Source organism: Falco punctatus (assembly GCF_963210335.1).
Source record: "Falco punctatus genome assembly, chromosome: 1".
In the NCBI taxonomy this organism is placed as follows: domain Eukaryota; kingdom Metazoa; phylum Chordata; class Aves; order Falconiformes; family Falconidae; genus Falco; species Falco punctatus.
The window spans coordinates 69,310,975-69,333,833 of NC_137580.1; the positions used below are offsets into that span (position 1 = coordinate 69,310,975).

The window sequence follows — 22,859 nt, forward strand, 5'->3', positions numbered from 1 at the left end:
CATCTGTGCTTCCTGAAACTGTCTTGGCAAGGCAACCCCAATAATTACCACCACTTCTCCCCCCTCCTTTTTTTATTAAAAAAAAAAAAAAACAGATTGGTGGCATTATTCATTTGGTTGAGTAAATGCAGAAATCTCCACCAACCTTCTTATGTCTAATGGAGATCTGAAACTTGCCTTGCAGTGGTATTAGCTTTCGTAACAGCAACGCCTCTTTGTGTCAACATGTCTCATTAAGTAATGAAGACTTTCAACTATCTGATTTTATTATAAAGTTAGTAGGATTCATGATTTCTTTTTTGTTCTTCAAAAAGGGAATTGTTCTACTATTCTAACAGGCAGTGAGTCATGCCTAATTAAGGAAAAAATACATAACCATTTACAGTGGGATTCTTGTATTGCAAAGAGCTGTTTTGTCATGAAGGCTTTTGGGGATTGAATTCCTTATAAATTTTTAAAAGGGGAGGGGGAGCAAAGAAATAATTTGAAACCTTTGCAACAATTCCCTTAACCCCCATCTTGTACTTAGGGTCAGTCTGTTGCAGGCAAATGCGTCGACACAGCCCAGATTATGCTCAAGTGGGGGGAAAAAAACAGCAGTGTCTGACAAAGGAACCAACAGTCTAGAATGCAACACAGATGCAGAAAGCTCAGCCAAACCCCAAAACTACGATATGTTTTCTTAAACTCTGCAATTTTTATTTCTTCCCCCCTCCTCTGCCGCCTGTGAGGACCAGGGACATTCCTAGAACTCTGTCCTCAGTGGCTGCATCAAGGCAGCTGCTGAGGATGCTGGGACACTGTTTGTAAACACACTAACCACGTGCATGCAACCACATGGAGAGTCTTTGTCCTGACCTGAACATCTACCCACTTGGTAAGCCAGGGTATTACTGCAATGGAGCCAAATCCTTTTCCAACACAACATGACTTGCAGCTCACGCCAGGGCATTAGAAGACAAAGCTTAAGACTATTTATGCATTATTAGAAAGGAGATTAAGCAGGGATGCTGTTTAAATTTTAGTCACTGAAATACAAGTTTAAGGACAGGGTAGTTCATATAAAGAATGCATAAGTCATTATCCTCTTTATACATCTGCAAAAATATTGAACTTAAACCTGGAAACTTCTCCTCCTCCATGCATATACCTGGTGAAACCAATATTCATATGCTGGGAACCCACAAGGAATATATTTGAGGTTAGAGGTGATGCTGTAGAACAAACGAAGATATTTCACGTTGTCTAAATTGCATCAGAGTAATTAATCAGAAAGCGCCAAGGCTACTGCCTTGTACCTGTGGAAGAGACTTTCAAGGAGTATGTGGTTATTTAGCTACTCCTGGTTATCTTAGCTACCTTAACTACTCACCTGCTCACTTCTTTGCCAATTCTTTGAAACTGTCTTAAAAGATATGCTGTACTTTGTTAGGATTAAAATGCTAAATTTTCCTTTCTGGCTGAACTTGAGCCTAGAACAAGCTTATTCCTTTGCACACTACAATAGAAATGCTGCTTTTATTATTTTTATTTTTAACAAGAGGGGAAAAAAAAAAAACACACACCAAGAATTAGGTCAAACCAAAGTGTCAATACTGCGAGCCTTTATTTATTTGTAAGAATAATCCTACTGGGGTTTCCTGCCATATAAATGCTACAAGGCAACAACACTCCAAATAGGAATCCACACCTCCACAAACAACCTTGTTTTTGAAGGACAGCCTGAATTTTGTTCGGGTTACTAAGATGATTCAGCTTTCTGGAAGGTGTGTGACAGAGATAAACAAGCCTGCTTGAAAAGACAGGAATCTAAATTTTTTTATGGCTTTTAATTGTTAAAGTGTTTTTCAAAGCACAGCAACTTTCTTTAAATTGTCCCCAGGTTTAAAATCCTTTACTATAAAGTAGTAGAGCACTCTTTCTGATAATCTTGTAAGGCAGGGCTTTTTTTTTTTTTTCCTTTCATTTCAAGAACAGTGCAAGATACATGGGTGAAATTAGTTAGCTGTTCTATTTCCCAAACCTTGTTTTTCTCTGCCTTCCTTCTTTTACTCCCTGCTACGTAATGTGGGGCACATTTCCAGAATCTTAATCCAAACAACCTTTTTTGGGTCAGTCATCATCTGTCCTTGGGATTAGTCCAGCTGATGCTGGAGGTTCAGAATTTTATTCATTAACCCCACCAACTCTATCTCCACCCACTCAGCAATTCCTTGGGAAAAATGGGTGATTTTTTTTGTTTGGTTGGTTGGTTTTTAAGAGACTTGCCTACCCTAAGGGAAGGCAGAAGTGATTTCTTTTCAATGGGTGACTGAGAAGATGATTACTCATGGTACTTTCCATTTGTAACGTTTTATTATCTAGGATATTGGGACCAGCTATGCAAATTGAACATGCAAGCAGTGATGATCTGAAAGTGTAACAACCGGAATTATGGAAACTTGTTACTAGTTACTTGTTCAGTGTTCAAAAGGATAATTTTCCTACAGAATATCATTAAATGAGTAAGAAGGTATTCACTGCCTTATGGAGTATGGGATCGGAACAATGCTACAAGTGTGATTGATTCATATAATTCCCTTTTTGGCTTTCAGCCATGGTGCAGTCATATGCTTTATCTCTGTTCAGACGACAGTTGTTTTTTTTTTTTTTAATAATGAATCATAGTACATCCCACTCCATTTCAGAACCAGCACATTGCCTTTCAAAATGATGTCACAACACTTACTGCTGTTGGCTGACTGCCTTAACAGCAATCAGAGAGCTGGACTAAATAAATACTGTATATTATTTGGCAAAATCATTTGTGGTTGTGTTCTCCAGCACAGTTTCCAAGATAACCACCAACTCTACTTGAAACTTGTCAACTTTGTTTTACCACTTTCAGGCTCCAGTTGTGGAGCTGGCTTACAGATGCTGCTGCCACGCTTAGAGCTACTGTGTGGCAGTCAAGTGTGAGAGGTAGAAGGGTCACTCGCTGTGACAAGCCAAATTTGACAGTTCATCTGACATGCCACCTTGAAAAATGGACATTTTTTTTAAAAAGGACCTTATTTGGCTCCCGTATAAACACAGGACATATCTTCCACTCAGAAGGAAAAAGAGCAAGGGATCTGAAGTCCCTGCTTAGGCTCACTCTTGAGAAAATCACTTTACTGCCCATGCAAGTAACTTAGAAGCGAAGCACTCCCTGTAATCCCTAACAGGATTGGTAACACTAGTCCAACCCAAACTTCATGGTTTTCAACACCTGAGCAGCAGATTTGTTCCAAAACATGGTGAGGTGTTTGGTTTTGTTTTTTTCCTCTTTACAGCCATCTGGCTGTTACTAGTAATTAAAGGAACACTATGGGAGACAGAGTCCTAGAAGCATCTAAGTGCTCAGAGCAAGAAGGAATGCTCCCTTCCAACTCCAGCAGCTGAAATCCCCATTCCAGCAGCAACTACAGGGTCTCCCAATTCTGCAGAGAAACCAAAACATCTAACAGGCTCCTAATTCTGTTACCCAATGCAGCACTGGTACCATCAAGAGACCTTGGAAATCAGTCTGTCATAGTAACTCCTGAGCGGGCACACATTTCTTGTTCTTTAAACAATGCTGTCACACCGAAGTCTAGGACCATGCGCACTGTATCAAAACAATACCAGTTTCCTTGGCTAAACACCAAATATCAGCACGATGCCAAAGTCCTCCCTAAAAGCCTTACTATGAACAGTGGTAGTTTGGCAAATCTGGGAGCCTCAGCGTCTCCCGTTCGACCTTTTCTTCTTTTGATGATTTGTTAATGATTAGTTCTAAAATGGACAATACAAAACCACTTTCTGGTGCTCCCTGGATGCATTCACAAAGTTTTTTTGATGTCGCTTCCCAAAATGAAACAAGTTATTTCCAATGAAAGATGACTTTTGAATTCTTCATTTCATATAAACAGCAGCTTAGTCCCATCACCTGAACACTGTTATTTTTCACATCTTTGCCCTCCTTTTCCTGCTCCCTGCACCCTGGTTGCTGGATTTAAATGTTTTTTGACTTCATTGGCAGGGTTCATACTACGCTTTCCATGACACTGAGGAAGAGAGGCAAAATATTGCCTGACAGCAATTTATTTACATTGGTTCCAAATTGTTGTTTTTCTGCAGGATAAAATCAAAGATGCGTACATTCTTTCAAAGTGTTAACAGCAGCAGATCTGACAGACTAGGAGTTCTTGACTTCGATTTACCAATGTTTTTGAGACGCAATAGACTATAGTAGAAAGAATGTCGTTTGGGAGTAGGAAAAGATACATACAAAATTGTCTTAATGCAGATGTGGCAAAATAGTATCAATGTTTGTATCCAGTTTTGAGTCTTTTGAAAAACAGCAGCTATTCGGCAACTGAGAAGTGAAGTGTCAGAAGACAGCAGCAATCAATGTGCCATGTGTTTTGAGAGAGAAAGAGCTGAAAGAAGTAGTGTTTCTGTATGATAGTCTACTAAAAGCTGTTACCTGACCATTGTCAGTCACAGACCTTTAGCAATAGTAAATGGTAAAAATGATAATCTATAAAGAAACCGCATAGGCTTGCCTTTACTTGGAGAGTTGCAAGAAATTAATTGTGAGGTGACCAGGAAAAGAAAAAAAAAAACATTAAGAAGGAAAGAAGTTTTGGGAAATGTAACAGTAGTTGAGGAGCAGGCAGCCCTACTTGCTCAAAGAAACCTGCTTATTTTCCATGGCTACTGGTAAAAGAAACCATTAAGTTCATCACACACCACTTAAGGAAATTTGTCTAACTCCCAAAAGATAACAGAAGGAATGATTTATAGTCTACGGTCAGACTGCCATACCAAGGGCATCTCTTAAAAGAACGCTGTATGCACCGTTGTGTTGTTTTTGCCACCTTTTATTCAGTCAGATCCCCCTCTAACTCGAGTTTATACACGACTCGTGACCATTAACAACTCCCTGTTGAGTATCTTCAGCAATCATGTCCCGTTTTGCACTTTACAGCCTCCAGAGAAAGTGCTGTGGTGGAATACACAAGTGAATATACACTCACCCCCTGCTGCAGTAAGTCAACCTGCTATTAACATGCAAATAAAATGGCCTCATTAGCCGACAAACAACACCCACTAACCTGCTTTCACTAGGGACAGTATCTCCTCATCTCTGAAACTCCCAAACTTCACATTCAAAAAGAAAAAAAAAAAAAAAATTACGCCGGACTGATATTCAGAGGTGCCGAACACTGCTTAAAGCCTGCATCTTTGCATGCCGCTCATCATGGAAAACAAATCTCACGATGAGATAGATCTTTGGTTGCAACATTTCAATGAAAGCAGGCTAGACCACATCACTTCTCCCCTCACCTCGCCCTCTGAAAAGGAAAATTACTTAGCAGAAAAGGGTGTCTGCTGAATTTCCAAGGTTCAAACCGCGATCCGAAAAGCGTCCCTTTAACTAAGGGCACGACGGCGAGCGCAAGCGTCGAAGGGGGTGATTTAACGCCAATAACTGCCCCGATGCGAGCGGACGGCGCCGCGCTCCCGACTTACGAACGCGGTAAGGTGGCTGCTCGTGTCTGTCATCTGGCGGGGAACTAGCCCGGCCTCACCGAACGCGCTATTTCGGGGGAACGCGCACGGGAAAGTAATTCTGCTTTCCTTCCCGTAGCCACATTGTGCAAGTGGCCCCGACGGCAGCGTTTGGCAACGCGGACAAAACGCGCGTGTAGATTGCACAGAAAAAGGAAGGCCTCGCAGCGAGCCCCCCCGCCGCCCGCCCGCACTTCTCCCTCGCCCCCCAACGCCGGGTTTCGCTTCCCCCTCCGCTGCCCCCCGCCCCCCAAACTCCGCCAGCCCCCCCGCCCCGCGCCCCCCCCTTCCCCGGGGCTGCGCCCGCCTTTGTGCCCGCCCGGGGCCGGGGAGCGGCACAAAGCCGGGGCCCGCCGCCGCCCCGGACCCCGGCCGCGCTCGGCGGGGCTCGGCGCGGGAAGCCGGGGGCGGGAGGGCCGGTCCCCGCGGGGCGCGGCGGGGGGGAGCGGGGCAGCCCCCCGCGGCGGGGCAGCCGCCGGCCGGCCGGGGGTGCTCCGAGGGGCGCGGGGCCCCTCCCGCCGCCGCCCCCGTCCCCCCGCCACCGCCGCGCAGACAAAGGCGCGGGGAGGGGCGGCCAGGCAAACTTGGGGGCCGGCCCCGCGGGGAGGGGGCGGCGGGGGCCCGGCGGCGCCCCCCGCCGCCTCTGTCAGTCAGCCATGTTGGGGGAGCCGCGGCGGCGCCCACCCCCCGCCGACACCCAGCGGCGCGGCGCGGCCCCGCGACACCCCCGGAGGGCTGGGGGGAAGGCGGCCGGCCTGGGGGACCCGCTCTGACCTCTGCCGCGTCCCTCAGCCTTGCCGACATCCAGCACGCACAGCCGGGCGCCGCGCTCCCCGCTCCTACAGGGCCGCCATCTTGCTTCCTTCTGCTCCTTGACGAAAGCGGCCGGGCCCCCGCATCAATATGCACGCGGCGCCCTGACGTCGGCGCCCGCCCCGCGCGCCGCGCCGCCCCGCGCGCGCAACACACCCCCCTCGGCACCCCCTGTCCGCGCCGCGCGGCGCCGGGCGCCCCCGTGCAGCCAGCGGGGACGGGCGTGGGGGCGCCCCCGCCACCGGCCCCGGCCCCGACCGCGGGGCTGCAGCCGCGTTTCGGCCTTTTGCGTGCTCCCCCCGCCCGCCCCGCCGCCCCCTCCCCGCCTTTGCCGCCCTCGCTCCCCGCTTCGCGCCCCGCCGGAGCCGGTGGGTGCGTGGGGCAGCGCGGGGTGCCGGTGCCGCCCGCCAGCGGCAGCCCCCGCCGCCCGGGGCACCGTTCTCCCGCACCACACGCTCCACCTCCCTCCGCGGAGCCGGCGGCGGTTTCCCACGGCCGCGGGAGCCCGTCTGCTATCCCCGCAGAGGCGGGCGGCTGCGGGGGCCGCGACTTCGCCCTCGGGCTGCTCTCCGCCGGCCGCCGCTCGGGTGCTCGGTAACCGGCTGGCAGCGTGAGAGGAAAGCCAAAACCAAAGAAGAACCGCTGTCAACGTGTCCCTGGGCTTCCTCGCCACCGGGTCCCGCGGCTGCCCGCGGGGATGTCGCAGCGCGGGGCCAGCCGGGCCCCCGGCCGGGCGAGCACCCGCCCCACGTGGCTGCAAAGCCCGCGGCCCCGGTGCGGGACGCTCCGCCAGCGGGGCCGATGGCGCCGCTCCCGCACTCCGGATCTTCGCAGGGGAAAGGGCTCCGTGCCCGCCACAGCTGGAGCCCCGGGAGGGGGTCTGGCTGCCGGCCTCGCCCCGCCGACCCGGGAGGGGAGCTCGGTGCCTTCACCCCCGGCCGGCCAGCCCCCGCCAGCGGGTGACCGGCTGCCGCCGCCGTGCCCCCGTTCACCGCCCTGCTCCCGCGCCGCTCGCCGCCCTCCTTCGCCGGAGGAGCTGGAGCCCTTCCAGCAGGGCAGCCGCGGGGAGCAGAAGCCAGAGTAAGCAACAGCTGCCTCCGTGAGAACCGGCTCGGGGGGCTCACACTGCCCCGGTGCCCCCCCCTCCACCCTGCTGTCCCCCTGCCCAGGCAGAGCAGCCTCCCGCTCTGTCCCGGCCTGCCGGGGAGGTGTTGCGGGGCAGGGGACGATCTGAGGAGGGCATTAGCTTCCCGGCAGGACCCTCTCCCGCCCGCGGACGTGTCCCCGACCCTGGGCTGGGCAGGCGGGTCTGCAGGTGCTGCACGGAGGGCGACCCCCCGGCGCTCCCTGCCCGCAGGAGGCCGGCTGGCGGGACAGCGTTCTAGCAAGATGCGAAATCCGGTGCTCTCGATGCAGATCGGACCGATTTCTAGGAAGTTCAGGTCATCGCTGAGTAATTTGTTTTTCACATCACAGGTTGTTCTCGGGCTTTTGCTTTGGTTTCTGTGAAATTTCATTGCAGAAGCAGGCTGCGCACAGAGAGTTGCCGTTACAGCTTGCTAAAATAGCACTGCGCCGGCGGCGGAGCATCACCTCTGTGCCCCTGCCGGGCAGCTCGCTGTCCCCAGAGCTCGGGAGGGAGCTGGCCTGGCTAGCCCTGTCCCGTTGGGAAGATACGTGGGGTTTCTAAGAAAAAAAAAAAAAAAAGGGTCTTCATGTTTGCTGCCGTAGACCTTTCAGCAGCGTCCCGTGCACCCTAAACCTGTGCGAATAGGCTCTGGCTCTGCCTCTTCTTGGAAGAGCAAACGACGCCAAGAATGGCCAAAGTCTCTCTCAATCTTGCCAGTTTTGTTTGTGCTTTCACAGCGCTTGCTGCATTTCCAGCAGGCTTTAATCAGTGTTCCAAACTCTTTCAAGTCTGCAGATTTATTAAAGCCTGGTGTTGCTTTTTCCCCCTGGTGTGGCACATCCAGCTGACATGACCAGGAACGAGCACGCCCGACCTCTCAGCGGGTGCAAAGTGCTGTCACCTCCCCGGCCCGCTCTTACAGCACCTGCAGAAACACCTCCGGCCGCTGCACCGTCTTGTCCTGCCTCACCAGGGCACGGCACCGGCGAGGTTCGCCCGGGCCTCTCTGCGCTGGGTGAGGTGACCCTCCCTTGCATGGCCCGGGTCCCTCCCGTGGCCGTGAGCCCTTCGCAGTCACAAGCAGCAGGTGGCTGGTTTTGGCAGGACCTTGCCGCGCCGGCTCCTGCTTTCAGCAGGGTCACAGCCCTCCCTTCCCTTTGCACAAGCAAGCAGCTGCAAACCTGGCTGAGTGCATGAAGGAAAGAAAGTAAAAAAAAAATCACCAACCACAAAGCAGGAGTTTTACACTGAGCTGGGATTCTTTTCTTTATTTTCTGACTGTACTTCTGTGCTGAAGATAAGAGGCTGCTCATGCATATCTGACTTGCACGTAGGAATGGGAGAGAAACGTGCATTTTTTAAATGCTTCCTGTCATAGGTGTGGTTCGCGTCTCTATTATTTTCTTTGTCTCTCTCTCTTTTTTTTTTTTTTTTTTTTTTTTTTTAAAGTTTACTGCCCTACTGACAGCCTCTTGTAATCACCAGGCTCAATAAACTCAGGAGCAGTCCTGCTGAACCAGCGGTACCGTCTTCCCTCCCGGAGCACAAGGCACATTTACCGGAGCCTCCCCTGCTCAGCTGGGTTGTGCTCAGCTATCCTGACCCACAAACCTCCTGACTGACCCGGTGCCATCACATAGCCTTGCCGCATTTTGACAGACCGCAGGATCTTGTGGCTTCCAAATCAGTGCTGCTTGCTCCACAAGGCACATTTCTTGGTATTCGTTAGCAGCCTAATGAGAGGGACATGGATCTAATTTCCTCCTTGGAGTAGTTCTGTTGGCTTCAATGTATTTACTGTTTAAAGAAAATTGGACTCATTTTGCTTTGCCTTATCTTTAGCTATCAAACAGGGAGAAAAAATGCCTGAACTTGACCATGATGAGAAGCAACTTAACCCCACACACACACACGATCTCACCCTTAAAGAGTTGGGGGGGAAAAGCCTTTTACGTTTCAAACATGCTGTTCCCAGCCTGGAGTTGCATGCATTGTTCAAAACAAGTATCTGCTGTAAAGAATGGATATGAAACTTCCTTGGAAATGTGCTGAAATGCACTAAGCTCAAGCAGTATTCTGGAGCTGTTTCTAGGGCTATCCCAGCCACACCATTTTTCTTCTTGGTCAGTCTTTTCATCTATAAGCAATGAAAAAAAAAAAAAAAGACATCTCAACTGATTAAAGGCATGCAGTTGTGAATCCTACCAAAAACCCCACTCCAGACTATGTGTGTCCACTGCTACTCTTGTAAGTAACAGCTTTTGCTCCTTTTGAGATCTGCTGGAAACAGAATAATCTGCTTCGATCTCTTTGAGCAGAGTGTTAATAGCAATACAGCCCAGAGACCTGATTGTCACACGGTGCGGCTGCAGGACAGGCACTTGGGGAGTCGCTGCAGGTTGTGGCCGGAGCAGTTTTTCTCATTTCCCCAACAGGCACTGCAGCGAGGCAAAGGTTTCATGGGCAAAATGTCAGGTAAAAAACATCCTGTCACTTGGCAATTACAGCATTTGTGTGTATAATGCGTAATTACACACAGATCAACGGTTTAAAAGGCCATGGGCCTAACCCCTCTGCTAGAAGGAAAGCTCACTCCCCACGAAGGATGTCGGGGCAGCCAGGGCACAAGCTGCAGCCAAAGTTTTCTTCTAACTCTAAAGCTACAATGAGCAAACCTGACTGACTTACTGACAGAGTGTAATGTACTTGGGTCCCTTCAGCCCCCACATGAAACATTCAGAAAGACGTACAGTACAAATAATTTTTCACCCTTACCCTGCATTGAAGAATAGCGGGGATATATTGACTACCTGCTTCACGTAGCTTTCTGGGCCAAATTCGACTCCGACTTAAAATTTCTGTGCAAAAAGCAGTTCAGAGCCATAATTAAATTGTTTCTACTGAGCCTGCAATTCTTCATGTTGTTTTATTCATGTTTTCTTCCCCCCATGATGGAGCGTGAACAGCTACGTGAGGTGAGGGGAAACAAATTTGCTAGACAGCCTGTTTCACCTCCTTGAGCAAACCCCAGGAGTCCAGAATGCAGCTGCAACAAGATAGGTCTATAGAAAATCTCTCATGTCCATTCTCCACGTAGACATTTGTCTCTGTTTTCCACCGAGGGACACTGATTTCTCAAGGGGCCTTGTCAGGATCACAGCAGCATCCACCAGAAGCCCTACAGGGACAAGGTGTGGGAAAGGCAACGGGACCGGTTCAGCGAGTCATCATTTTGCTTTGGTCTATGCTTTCAGCAGGGCTTTTTCAGGTCCTGAGACACCTGCTTGTCCATGTGCTCAAGAGCCCAGCCTCGAAGCTGAGGGATCGGACTGATGGGCAGCAGGGGGGTGGCTCTGCCAGACTCCAACAATTTATTTTTTCCCCTGAATTCATCAAAAGTCACTATTTGTCATTTCTTGGCATTGCTTGCCTGGGCAGGAGGGGGCTTTTCCAGGACTGTGCAGATGAGATGGTGCAGAGGAAACACGGGGGAAGCCCGGCCTGTTCATGGTAGCTCAGTTGCTGAGTTTTGGGAGCAAGGTGCCCGATGGCTGGGATGCCTGCTGGGGCAACATCAAAGCTGCGATGCATTTTCCACCCAGTGCCACCATTCTGCTGGTGGCAGGTGCATGTTGGCAATGGAGGAGAGCTGCAGGTGGTTCAACTTTTAAGCCCTTGGCTTTTTGCTCATGGTTACAGATATCTTTATGCTGCTTGTAGTGTTTATGGCTCTGAAGGTGACTGTAGCCTTGTGATGGCTCAGGCATTTGTGGCTGGAAAACCTGAATCTGGGCACCTCAGGTGCCCTCTGGGCATTGCCTGTCCCCAGGACCGTGGCTGGGGTGCACGTGGGGGTAAGGGAGGCATAAGGAGAGGTGAAGTGGGAGGACCTTCCATGGGTCTGAAGGTACAGCTTGTCCTTTCAGGGCCCCAGGCTTACTTTTCTATAGCTGTGGGAGTAAAATCTTGAATCCTTGAATGCAAGGGAAGTGGAAACTCCCCTCACAGGCCTGTAGGGTAAGGTGCTGGCTGAGGGATGGAGACCTGGTCTGTGGTTTCCCCTGGGGAGTGGCATTTTGTTGACTTTCAGTAGTAACCTTCCAGAAAGAGGCCAAAAGCTGACCTGCAAAGAAGGGGCTCTCAGCAGCGTGTATAGATCCTGGACACAATCAAATTGGTGACATCTGGGACCAAAGTCAACTCTCCCCGCTCTGCTCATCCCACTCAGTGTCTCTACTCTTGGACTACAGGACTGCGGGGAGGGCAGAAAAGCTGAGAAAGCAAATGAACCAATTCAGTACCACAGACCAACACATGCAGGGAGACAAAAGCAGAATGTGTCGGAGCTCTTCCCCAGAATACCTGCTTCCAGGAGCAGAGGGGATGACCAGTTTTGCTCCATCAGTCTCACTTGCTGTGGCTGAATGCTCTCCCACAGGCAAATGCCTGCAGGAGCAAAGCACGGTGAGCTGTGCTGTGTTTCTGTCAAGCACATTACACAGCTGTCAGGAGTCTTGAAACCGCACCGCACCGTCACTGTCAATCCAGCTGTGGGGAGGAAAGCCGTGCTGGTGTGGAGCTGTGCTGTTAACCCTCTACGGTATCATTACAGCAGTGACGTGAGACCGGGAGTGCTCCTGCATGGTGCCACCAGCCCACCAGTGTCAAGCTCTGTATGTAACAGCATGCATCTCTCACCGCCTTTCCAGGCTAGAGCAACATTTGGTAGCTGTATCCATAGATTCTCTGATTGTTGGAGGAATTAAAATCCTTTGATAAGCCTGAGCTGTGAGCATTTTACTGCTGCATGAATAGCTAAGGGCTTGGGTGGACTGAGCAGAAGAGGCAGCCTACAGCTGTCAAATCCCTTTACTGACTTTTTTCCCTGCCTTCTCTACTGATGTTTTCTCATCATCTTCAAATCCTTCCACAGCCGTGGTCAGCATCCTGGCATGCATCCTCATGTACTGCCCATGGGGTCTGCTGCACTGCCCAGCATCACTGCTGGCTGGCAGCCCTCACCCTGCGGCTCCGCAGCAGCGTTACTGGAGCAGGCGGATGGACAAGACCGTGGAGTTTCCCATGTTCTCTCTCTGGTCTCTGCCGGTGGTGGTGATGGAGAAGGATCCCTTGCGCATGAGCTCTCAGTAGCTGTGTGAGCAGAGCCTGTGTGAAGTGGGGACTGGTGCAGGAGGTGTCAGTGCTTCTGTTCCTGGACACCAGCAGCATTGGCTCCAGCCAACACAATGTTGCTCCCGGGCCCTGCCTTCTCCTCAGCTTTACTGAAAAGTGTCCCAATTTGAACAGTGGTTCGTTTTCAGAGGCCACTCTGTCTCTGTCCCTGAACATGACTTTTGGTCAACTATGAATTGAAGGGGACAGACGGAGGGCTAAGTTCCTATGGGTGCTGGTCCCTGAGAGGTGCTTGGCATCTTCTCTCATTTTAACCTGACTCCAGCTTCCTAGGAAAATCAGGTTAGGAGATGGAGGCATGGCTGAGCTCTTACCTCCTGCAACTGCATTTTTAAATTGGATGCCCGAAGACAGGCTCCTTGTGTCTGTAGTTAGGCACTGAGGAAATGTGGCTTTGTTACAGGGGAGCTTGATGTCCGCTGGTGTCACTAGTAACAGTCTCAGGGAATCAGTACTCGTTCGTTTTAGGTAGATATTTTCCTGTATATAGATTAAACATACAACTTTAGAAATCAGGAATTTAGTGATTTTCTACAGTTCATCTCACAAGCAGGAGGAAAAGGGTCTTGCATTGACTTGGAGAAGCCAAGGAGATGTGCCACTTTTTGCAGTGCAGCCTGTTATTTCCTGGCAGATATGAAAGCTGGCTCCTAAGAAAGTCTTGTGAAGGGAAAAGCACAGAGGGAAAACCATCAGGAGCTGATGAAACAGCTAAACCAGGTGACACACAGAAACCTGGGCTGCGATACAGAGAATGCTGGCCTTTGGGAAGAGCCTTAGCTGTGTGCCTGGGCAGGAGCTGGGAAAGGCAGTGGTTGCATGGTCATGCAACTCATAAAGAGCATTACCTTTTCATCTTTAATCACCATTTGCCTTTTTAATGGGCTCGGTGGGACTCTGCTTGTTTGTTTCCCTTCTCCCAGCACATCCAGAAGAGAAGGCCAAACCTAATCATGGGGTTGCCATCGTCCCTGTGATTCAGAAATTCTTAGCAGAAGTGACTGTCATGTTTCTTCATACCCTTAGCGCAGGCACAATTATATTGAGTTAAATTCTTCTTAAATCAAATTTGCCCTATAAATAAAAGCTATATGCAAAGCTAACCGCTTTGCAGCATGAATTTAAGCAGCTAAATGGTGTTCAAAAGCAACGTAAATGCATGCGTACCCATGACCTTGTTAGCACAGATTTTCTAATCTAGAAGCAATATATAAAGAAGATAAATGTTATAGCTGTCTTTGTCTCTTTTGATTTCCTTCTCCAGCAGAGCAGTTCATCCGTGGTCCTAGCTGAGCTGTCAGCTTGCTTTGATTTTTTCTTGCATGCCTGCTACCGTTTAGGCAGGGAGTCAGCACCGTAGCTCCTAGGGGGAGATGTGTTCAGACACAACCTGGCAATAGCCTGGGGTTTTGCTACTTGGGGAAGGAGCTGTGTTTGGTCCTTTTTATTTGGGTGAGTGTGGGGGTGTTATATGCAGTCTCCCTTCCTCCCTTCTTCAAAAAGCTGTAGAAAAGCTCCACTGAAAGATGCAGACATACATCAGACACACAGTCACCACATTGTATATATTAAAAGGTACAGTTTTGTCTGAGGATTTGAAGAACAAGAGGAATAGGCTGGCAGGGCTCTGCAGCTACGAGGCACCGGCAGAAGTCCTTGCCACCCTGAGCAACTTAAAGAAACCCCAAAATTCTCTATTCTTTTGGGGTGTTCAGACAGTGGGGAAAATCCAGCTGCCTTTCCTGGCTCATTGGTGCAACTTTCACTCTTGCCAGCCTTTCTCCATGGGCAAAACGTACCATTCCGTGCCCCTTTTTGGTGGGTGGCAGGCAGTGCAGCAGCAGGCGGAACTTGCTTTGGGTTACTGGGATTGGTGGGTGCCTTGGAGCGGAGCTGGGAGCTGGTGGCCAAAGTGTGGCCAGGGGTCAGCCTCAAACTGGTGTCGTGCACCTTTCTGCACAGCTGGTGTCTCCAATGTAATATGCTGCTGGCTGTCAGAATGAAACATAGCCATGCCGCGTCTCGGCAGTGACAACCTGCCCTGGCTTTTCTTTCCCTTAATGGGGTGTTGAGAGACATGGAACAAATTATTTTATGAAGCTGGTAGAAAGTAAAAAAAAATTTTAAAAATGTAGTTGTTGGAATGATCTCTGCCTTGCTAATTCCATCTGTGAAAAATCAGAAATTGTATTAAAAAGTGATTGCTGTGAGAGGAGATTGTCTGTGGCTGTGGACTCTGATTGCCACATAGTCTGCAATGTATTTGTTTTATTTCCATCCAGGAAAAAGCTGTGGATGAGCTTCCTGCCTGGTGACAGCATCGTCAGTTTTTTGTGGTGCCAAGGAAGTGGGAGTGCCACCGATCAGAGATTCCTAAACTGAAGCAGCTTAAGGGGCACAAGTTTTAGAGGATAGTTACTTGACATTTCCAGAAAATTCAGCTGCTGGATGCTTTTAGGGCATCTCAAATTAGGGACCTGCTTTCTGAGATTTTTACTTCCAGTCCCACTTTGCCTTGCTTTTCCGTTGGTAAATAAGACCACTAATACCCTTATCAGCAGAGGGATTTAGCAAAGATAAACAGATTTGCTTTTAATTCCTTCAGAAATCATGCCAGAAGTACAGAAAATAAACAGGAAGTGTTTGGACACTCATCACAGAAGCAAACCAGGACTGCAGAGACTCTGGGGGACAGATCACAGTCCGGAAAGATGGATAGGGAAGGGCACAGCTGATTTAGTAAAACTAAGCAGAAAAAACAGGGGTTAAATTTTACAGCAAATACCGAGAAAGGCTGTTCTTCACCTGATGTTCACCAGGAAGCAAGAGGAAGATTTACTGAATGAGTTTGGAGACAAAGAGGGAGAAAGGGAGAGTGTCAAGAGGTGGCTTGTTCCAGCCCACTTGGTCAGAAGGGAGATGTTTGGGAAGGTACCACATGAGCAGCTGCTAAGCAGTGACCCACTGGCCATGCAAGAGCTACCCCTGCCCGCGGTGGGACAGTCCCCGAGAGGGGCACAGGCTTGGCATGCCCGGGGACACCAGGGACACGTGGCAGAAAAAGCTCCAAAGGCACCAGTGCTGTCCCAGGGCAGACGGCGCCCAGCCGTGTGTTTGCCGTGGGGAGGTATCCCCTGCTGTTCAGCAGTATGTTAGGTGAGGGAGTTCAGAGATGGTCTGCAGGAATGACAGCTTATACAGTGAGGCTCTCCCCCAGGCAGAAGGGTTTGGGGCTGCTGAATTGGGATTTTGGCAGCTGTGAGGATGCGGGAAGTTGTCTGCTCCATGTTAAATTCTTTTAAAATGCTGAGCCTTGACTGCCCTTCACATCCACTGGAAATAAAGCAAGAAAAACCTGGGGTAATTGGCCGCAAGGCACATCTATTGTCAAGACAATAATTTCTGACTGGAAAGATAGTTCTGTGCTGAAACAAGTTGCCTAGAGAAGATATTGCCCCAGAGGCTCAGCAGGGCAGAGCCGAGCCTGTCAGGATACATCCACCCACACAGGACAAGGGTGGACCAGGAAACCACCTGCAGTCCTTCTCAGACCCACGTTTCCATCACATCCAGAAAATTACGGACTTTTTAAAGAGTGTCGGGAAGAACAACAGCATCCCAGTTGGAGACCATACAGTAAATGAAATCTGAGTGCTGAGAGTAAGATAAATAGTGGAGGTGTGCCATTTGCTGGGCACTCATAGAGTTACAGGCCACATCATCACAGGTGAAGGAGGGGCACAATTTACACAATTTCAGCTGTAATTACTTTTTTCCAGGATGCTGGGAGGGGGACTAAACTTGCAATATTGAAATATGTATTGGAAAAATATGGCTAGTTGTAAACTGAGGAGTGACTTGAATGGAAGATATTCTTTGACTTATGAAGATGGCAGTCTAACAAAGCCAAGCTTCAGAAGTATTTTAAATCACTTAAGTACAATAAAAATATGTAAATGTTAAGTCAACTGAAGGAAATACAATTCTGATGGGAAATACATGATGGGGAGCACAGACATTCAAAGTAATTACTGTAAGGCTATATCTGTTTAGGGACAGGGGACACACCAAAATGATGCTGACACGTTGGAAAAGGTTCGGAGAGGACCTGCCACCTTGCCATCAGTCCCTGACCTTTTTTCTGAGGTCAGAAAAACTTGTGTCCCTCTGAGAGATGTAAAGAAATTCACCCTATTTATTTTAAGAGATGCAAGGTTAAGATCACAGTTCTCAAATGTCTACAAAGGGAAACATTCTTGGTAGCTGCAAGTCTGCAAGTCCTTTAATCGGGCAAACAAAGGCAAACCAAAATGCAGTGGACAGGGGCTAAAGCTGGAGAAATTCAGTCCAAAAGGTTCTCATTTTCAAAAGCAAGTGGCATTATTTTCCTAAATTGTGGAACACTTTAGCAGGGGAAGTGGCAGAGCTTCTCCATCAATGGCTTGTCTAGAAGATGCGCTGTGGTGCTTTAGCCAGTCACCTGGAGGCTGTGCTGTGTGAGAAGTCAGGCCAGACAATTGTGTGGTCCAATCTAGTCCACAGATCATGATTTTCTGTTGCTATGATTAAAGTGCAATGCGTGTGGTTAACCTGAAGATACCTGCCCTGTCGCTGGAGGTCTGTGCAGTGAGCAGATGCCTGGTGTTCAAGAGTGAAGAGGTAAAGTGCAAGGTCCACCCCCCCACCCCCCCCAAAAAAAAAGGTATTTACTGCACAGTGCTTCCCAGGCTTTTGAAGCCAAGGATTGCCAAAGGATTCAAGGGAAGTGGCTGTTAGCTCACTAGCAAGCCTGTGAAACTCTCATTCATGAGTTACTTGGTAAAAGAAACTTTGTAGGCTATTGCCACTGGGCTCTGTGGTTTTGAGCATTTCAGCTGGCTGTCCCTCCCTGCCAGAGCTCTTCTTAATTTTCAAGCAACAAAAAAAGTGGTGCTCCATCTGAGGGAGGTCAAGAGAGCAACAAGTTTATGAAAACAGCAGGACTCAAATTAATAAATGTAGGTGGGATGGAGATGGTGAGGTGCATTTGTCTTTCACATCTAGTCACCCATGTTAATCCGTTCTAATTGCATTAGAGGGAATGAAAGGGCAACAGAGCTGATGTTTGCTGATGCCAGTGCTTGGAGCAGCTCTGGGCATCTGCCGGGAGATTTCACTGGGACAGCTGCACTGCAGGCAGATGCCTTCACCTCTCTCAAGCGAAGGTAAGCACACAAAACTTACGTGTCTATATTAGATTAGTGACAGGATATGTACATATACATATGTATCCATAAATGCTCTCAGGAAAGACATCTTAGCTTAAAAGTTTGCAGTTGATGAAAACATAGTACCCCTTCACTCCAAACTTAGACGAGACCCACACTTTCCATATTGAAAAAGAAGCTTTTAATTTCTCTTTTGCTCCTCCTGCACTTCAAATGCAATGTTTTTCCAGAAGATAACATTCATCACGTCCCCCATAATGGGCTGGCTCTTTCATACTGATCATCTCCGACAAAGTTCTTGAGTAACAAATTTGGTCTTGTCAGTGGAGGCCTCAGTACAGCTCAGAGTCTGTGAATCTCACTGAGGACAAGCTTTGCCGAAGTAAGGAGGGCAGGATCTGGTCTTCGAGCTAAACATCATCCAGAACTGGTGTTTTTTGCATTTCAATTTATTTAAACTTGGCTTTTTTCCTCCCAGGTCCATGGTTTTGCTACATGCAAATCAGCAGCAATAGGGAGGTAAAAATCCCTGTCGGAAACCCCCTCATTCCATCGTTGTACCTGATTGTGCATCACTGGTGTCTGGAGGGGACAACAAACCCCTTTTGGCTCGTGCACATCTTGGGGTGGTATCTGTGAGTGGGGAGGAGTGGAAAAGAGCAACACGGGAGTGCAGAGACCTGGTGTGCATATCCCTTTGATCCAACAGCCACAAGGAGTTGGCATTTTTTAAGATTCCCTCCCATCTTGCTTTCCTGGCTTGTTTTCAATTCTTAGGAATGGTGGTGGAGAAGGCAGTGAGCACGGAGTGGTGGGCAGCAAGGGCGATGCCATGCTCAGGGATGGAGCCCCAGCTCCCAGCTGGGACCCTTCAGGTGACAGCACTGGTTCAAGGTATAAGATGGTGCCGGGCAGAAAGTCAAATGGCAAACACTTGCCTGCCAGAGGGGGGGGGGATACCACTGTAGGAAACTGCACAGGCACAGCTTGCTTCTGGCTAGCATTTGCAGACAAATTGAAGGGAAGCACCAGCAGCCTCCTCACCCCTGGGGGCCTGGCAGAAGCATTTTCCTGCTCCAGGGGGTTTACCTGTCCTCTCCATGGATGGTGTGGTGCCCCGCAGGCTGGTCTTCTGTGTGCTCCTGGTGGGATGGCCCATGGCAGAGAGCACCATGGAGAGAGCCTGGCGGCTGCCTGGGACATGATTTATCTGCTCTGGGAGGGTTTTGCATGGGCATGTCTAACAGAGTGCTCTTTCCTCCCAGCCGTGATGGGTTGCAGCAGACGAATGTGCAAGTGCACCGCTGGGTATTAAAAAACCACAAAACCCCCATGATCTGATCAGCAAAGACCTGTGAGATCGGTTTAAAAAATATTATTTTTTTCTTTTGTGGTAACTTTTACATTCTTTGTGTTGAACCATCTGGGGTTTGAGTGGGTAGCAACTGCTTGAAGTTTCTCCAAAACCAGCACCTTGAGCTGCAGCTTTCTGGGTCTCCCTTCAAAGGAGAAGATGCTGGGAAGAAACCAGGCAACTCCAAAGCCTTGGCTCTTGGGCTGAGTGTGGGTCACAGGTGGGTCAGGGTTGGTCCCAGGTCCTGGTCCAGGCACACTGATGTGGGTACAAAGGGTGAGGTTTAATGCAGCGTGCCAGGTGAAGGGCTTGTCCTGGCCTTGTCTTTCTCCAGTCGTCCCTCCCTCCCCATCCCCTGCTCCCTCTCCCAGTCACCTTCCCAGTCTGCCCTCTGGTCTCACAGGAAAGCAACATCCTTTTCTTTCCGGGGGGAGCTGGTTGGCAGCCCCACCACCATGGCTGTAGCAGCATCCATAGGCTGCAGCTGTGGAAAGCTTCTTTTTAAGCACAGCCCCCCAGCACAGTTGGGGAGGCAGGGCACTGCATCTGTCTCCTTTTTTCCATGCTCTAATCCCAGCCCTGGTTTAAGGGCTCCCAAATTTTGGCTGGCCCAAGTGTGCAGCTAGTGGGATGCTATCAGCACTACTGCAGTGAGGGCAGGAGAAGCAAACCAGGTGCCCTGGGCAGGATGCTGCAGGCTCCCAAGGGGGCAGAGCTGTCCCTCCTAATAGATGTATTGCTTGCTGTGTTGTTTTTTTAGGTTGTGGCATGTTTTTTAAAATATTTTTTCCCAAAACTTTTCCCCATTTAACTTTTGAGCTTTCCTTCTGCCAGTGGATTTTGAAAATATACTCACAGTATGCCAGGCTTCATCCCAAGGGAAGCGCTAAATGGGAATTAACAATTAACATCTATTTCCAAGCCCCCGAAAAAACCCTGTTGACACTCTTCCCGCTGTTAGGCGCCGAACAATAGGCGCTGAGCTGTCATGATTTACCTCGCGTACGCTAATTAGTCTCATACGTATGGCTGGGAGTGTACACACATGTGGTGGCCATCCCCACATGCCTGTTCTGTTTGGTGCTGTTTCTCCCGAGGTGAGGGTTTGGGAACTCTTTCCAAGGTGCCCTTGTGCTGGTAAAGGTTGAGCTGTAAGGACAGAGCATCCTTCAGGGTGCGTGTCCTGAGGAAGGATGGGCACCAACTGGTGCAGCTCAGCAAGCAGCAAAACTCACATCCCAAGCATGGAGAAATGCTTTTAATGTCAGTATACAGGCTCTTTAAAGTCAGAAGAGAAATCTCACAGTACGACAGTGTGGCCCAGCCTACCTGGACTTTAACCCACCTAATTTAAGAGGGAAGCACAGCTCACCATTGCAAGAGAGGGAATTTGGAGAGGGATTTCCCCACAGAGAGAGGTAGCCCTGCACAGCAGAAACCTCTTCTCTCCTTTTGGTGCTTTTTGCTGGATTTCAACGGCACTAAATCCTACTGAGTCCTGCAGGTGTGTTTTGTCCCCTGAGCTAATGCTGCTGCGTAGGAAATTGCCTATAAAACACCCATCCTTTGAGTGCACAATCTGGGGACTTGACTTTTTTGGGGGGTGGGGGTGTGTGTATTCATTTCCCCAACATATTTATTTAACACTAAGGTGCTGAAAATATATATTTATGAGAAAGCAGCCATCAGATAGTCAGTAAAATCCCTGATGGTCTCTCCCAGTTTTAAACAGAAAGTGTTGCTCTCTGCATATCGAAGCCAACACAAATCAGTGCAAATGATCGTTAAGTCATTAGCAAAGGCTGCAAATGCCAGTAGTCCTAATATTAAGCCTTCTGGTGCACTCCCTGGAATCGTCTGACTCAATTGCATCCTGTTACACTTGCAATCTGCTTTCTGCTATCGGCAGATAGGCTGGCAGCCGTTTAAATTCTCATTTAGAAAAATCTAAGAGTGCTTGAGTTGGTGGGGTTTTTTTCCCCCTGGCTTTTTTTCTTGCTCCAACAAAAATGTCACGGCTCCCAGAGGGCAGCTTGGGCAAGGGTTTATCTCCCGCAGGGCTGAGCACTGGCAGCACAATTTTGGGCTGGTGTAGCCCACAGCAAGGGAAGCCAGGAGGGAGGGTGAGCTTTGCTCTGTGTGTGGGACATCAGCCTGCTGCTCCTGCCTCCCTCCTCATCCTCATTCCTTATCCCTTATGAAGTTTGTTTTCCAAGGAGACATGGGAAGAGGTGATACCAGCATTCCTGCAGCTTGAGGAGGTGCAAGCTTTTTTGGAGTTTCCTGGCCCGAGGGGGCAGTATGAGGGACACTGGGGGAGTTTGCTTTCATGGAGCTAGGAGGTCAGACATGGGGATAAACTTAATCTTTCTGAGGAAAGAGAGGTGAAGTGAAGGTCTAGCATGGACAGGGAGGTTGTTCCTCCTCAAACTCTTCCATTCCTCCTCTCAACACAAAACAAGGGAGAGTGGGGAGAGCCCCCTCCTCCCGGCAGCCCCTCCTGCAGCCCTTCATGCAACCCTGGCCCTTGGTGGCACAACCCAGTGCTGCGGCGAGTTGCTAGCTGAGCGCATGGGGCTCCTTTCTGAGCCTCCCACCCGGCTCCCTGTCCCCTCCAGCTTGCAAGGGCAGCCTGGATGAGATGCTGTTTGCTGGAGACGCCTCGTAGTGCCAGCCCCTGGGGCCACCGTTCAGCCGTATGAAAGATTTCCCTTTGCAAACCTCCCCAGCTGCCCAAGGTGTGAAGCCGCTGGTGCTCCTTGGTGCCTGCCATTTTGGCATCCACAGGCGTGAAATACTGCTGGGGATGCCAGCTACTGACACAGCCTGTGGTAAGCATTAAGCATTAATTCATTTACACCATTTAACTACAGGCAAGGCAGTTCAAAAAGTTTTAATATGCCCAGGGACATAAAATCCCCACCCCCCTGCCACCCCCACCCCAATGCTTATGTGTAAGTCTGTCTCATTTGCACAGCTATGAAGATGTCAGGAGGTTTCCTGTAGGATTTGGCTGGGATGCTGGCCCTGAGGCCAGCTTTTGCATCCCTAGGTCTGCCTTGCAGGAGGGATCTGCAGATGTGGTCAACCTTCTTCCAGATGCCATCTGTCTGGGTACCGGTTTTGGGAAATGTTGTTCTAAGGGAATATTTTCTGATTTTTGGTCATGGCTCCATGACTTGGTGACCTATAACTACCTCCTCTGAAACTATCTTGTCAGTGTGGAAACCCTGGCATAACTATGTGTATACAAATTGTTAACCTAGTGTGAGGAAAATAATTTGCCCAGCAAAGTTTAGCTCCTTGGCGTTACTTTACACAAAATCCATATAAGCAAATAAAACCTGACAACCCCACTTCTGTCTGTAATGAACCACAGTAATCCTATTGACTGCCTCCTGAGAGAGGGCTGCACACATCCCTAGACAAGGAGAGCTATTGGATGTGCCTAACTGCTGCTCCAGGACTTGAGGGGTGCTTTGGTGAGAACATTTCCTCCATGGAGGAGACCTTTTTTAGCAGGATCTGGGAACCTAAAAGAAGCAGATACACCCCTGGGCGGCGGCGCATCCTTTGGCCAGCTTCC

The 22,859-nt window shown here is 49.5% G+C and overlaps 1 protein-coding gene and 1 long non-coding RNA gene across 2 annotated transcripts in view; both read right to left on the reverse strand.

Moving 5' to 3' along the window:
- The window catches only part of TET2 (tet methylcytosine dioxygenase 2), a 79,525-nt gene extending 67,776 nt beyond the window's left edge, over nucleotides 1-11,749 (reverse strand). Inside the window, exon 1 of the mRNA XM_080379700.1 lies at nucleotides 6,352-11,749. Within this exon, the coding sequence (XP_080235826.1) occupies nucleotides 6,352-6,381 (30 nt within the window). The 5' untranslated portion in view covers nucleotides 6,382-11,749. The remainder of the gene's footprint in view (nucleotides 1-6,351) is intronic.
- Nucleotides 81-6,343, reverse strand: LOC308060726. Its single transcript, XR_013926868.1, has 2 exons — nucleotides 5,121-6,343; nucleotides 81-5,008 (listed from the first exon to the last, which is right to left on the reverse strand). It is a non-coding gene; the product is annotated as an uncharacterized lncRNA (long non-coding RNA).
- Nucleotides 11,750-22,859: the final 11,110 nt, after the last annotated feature.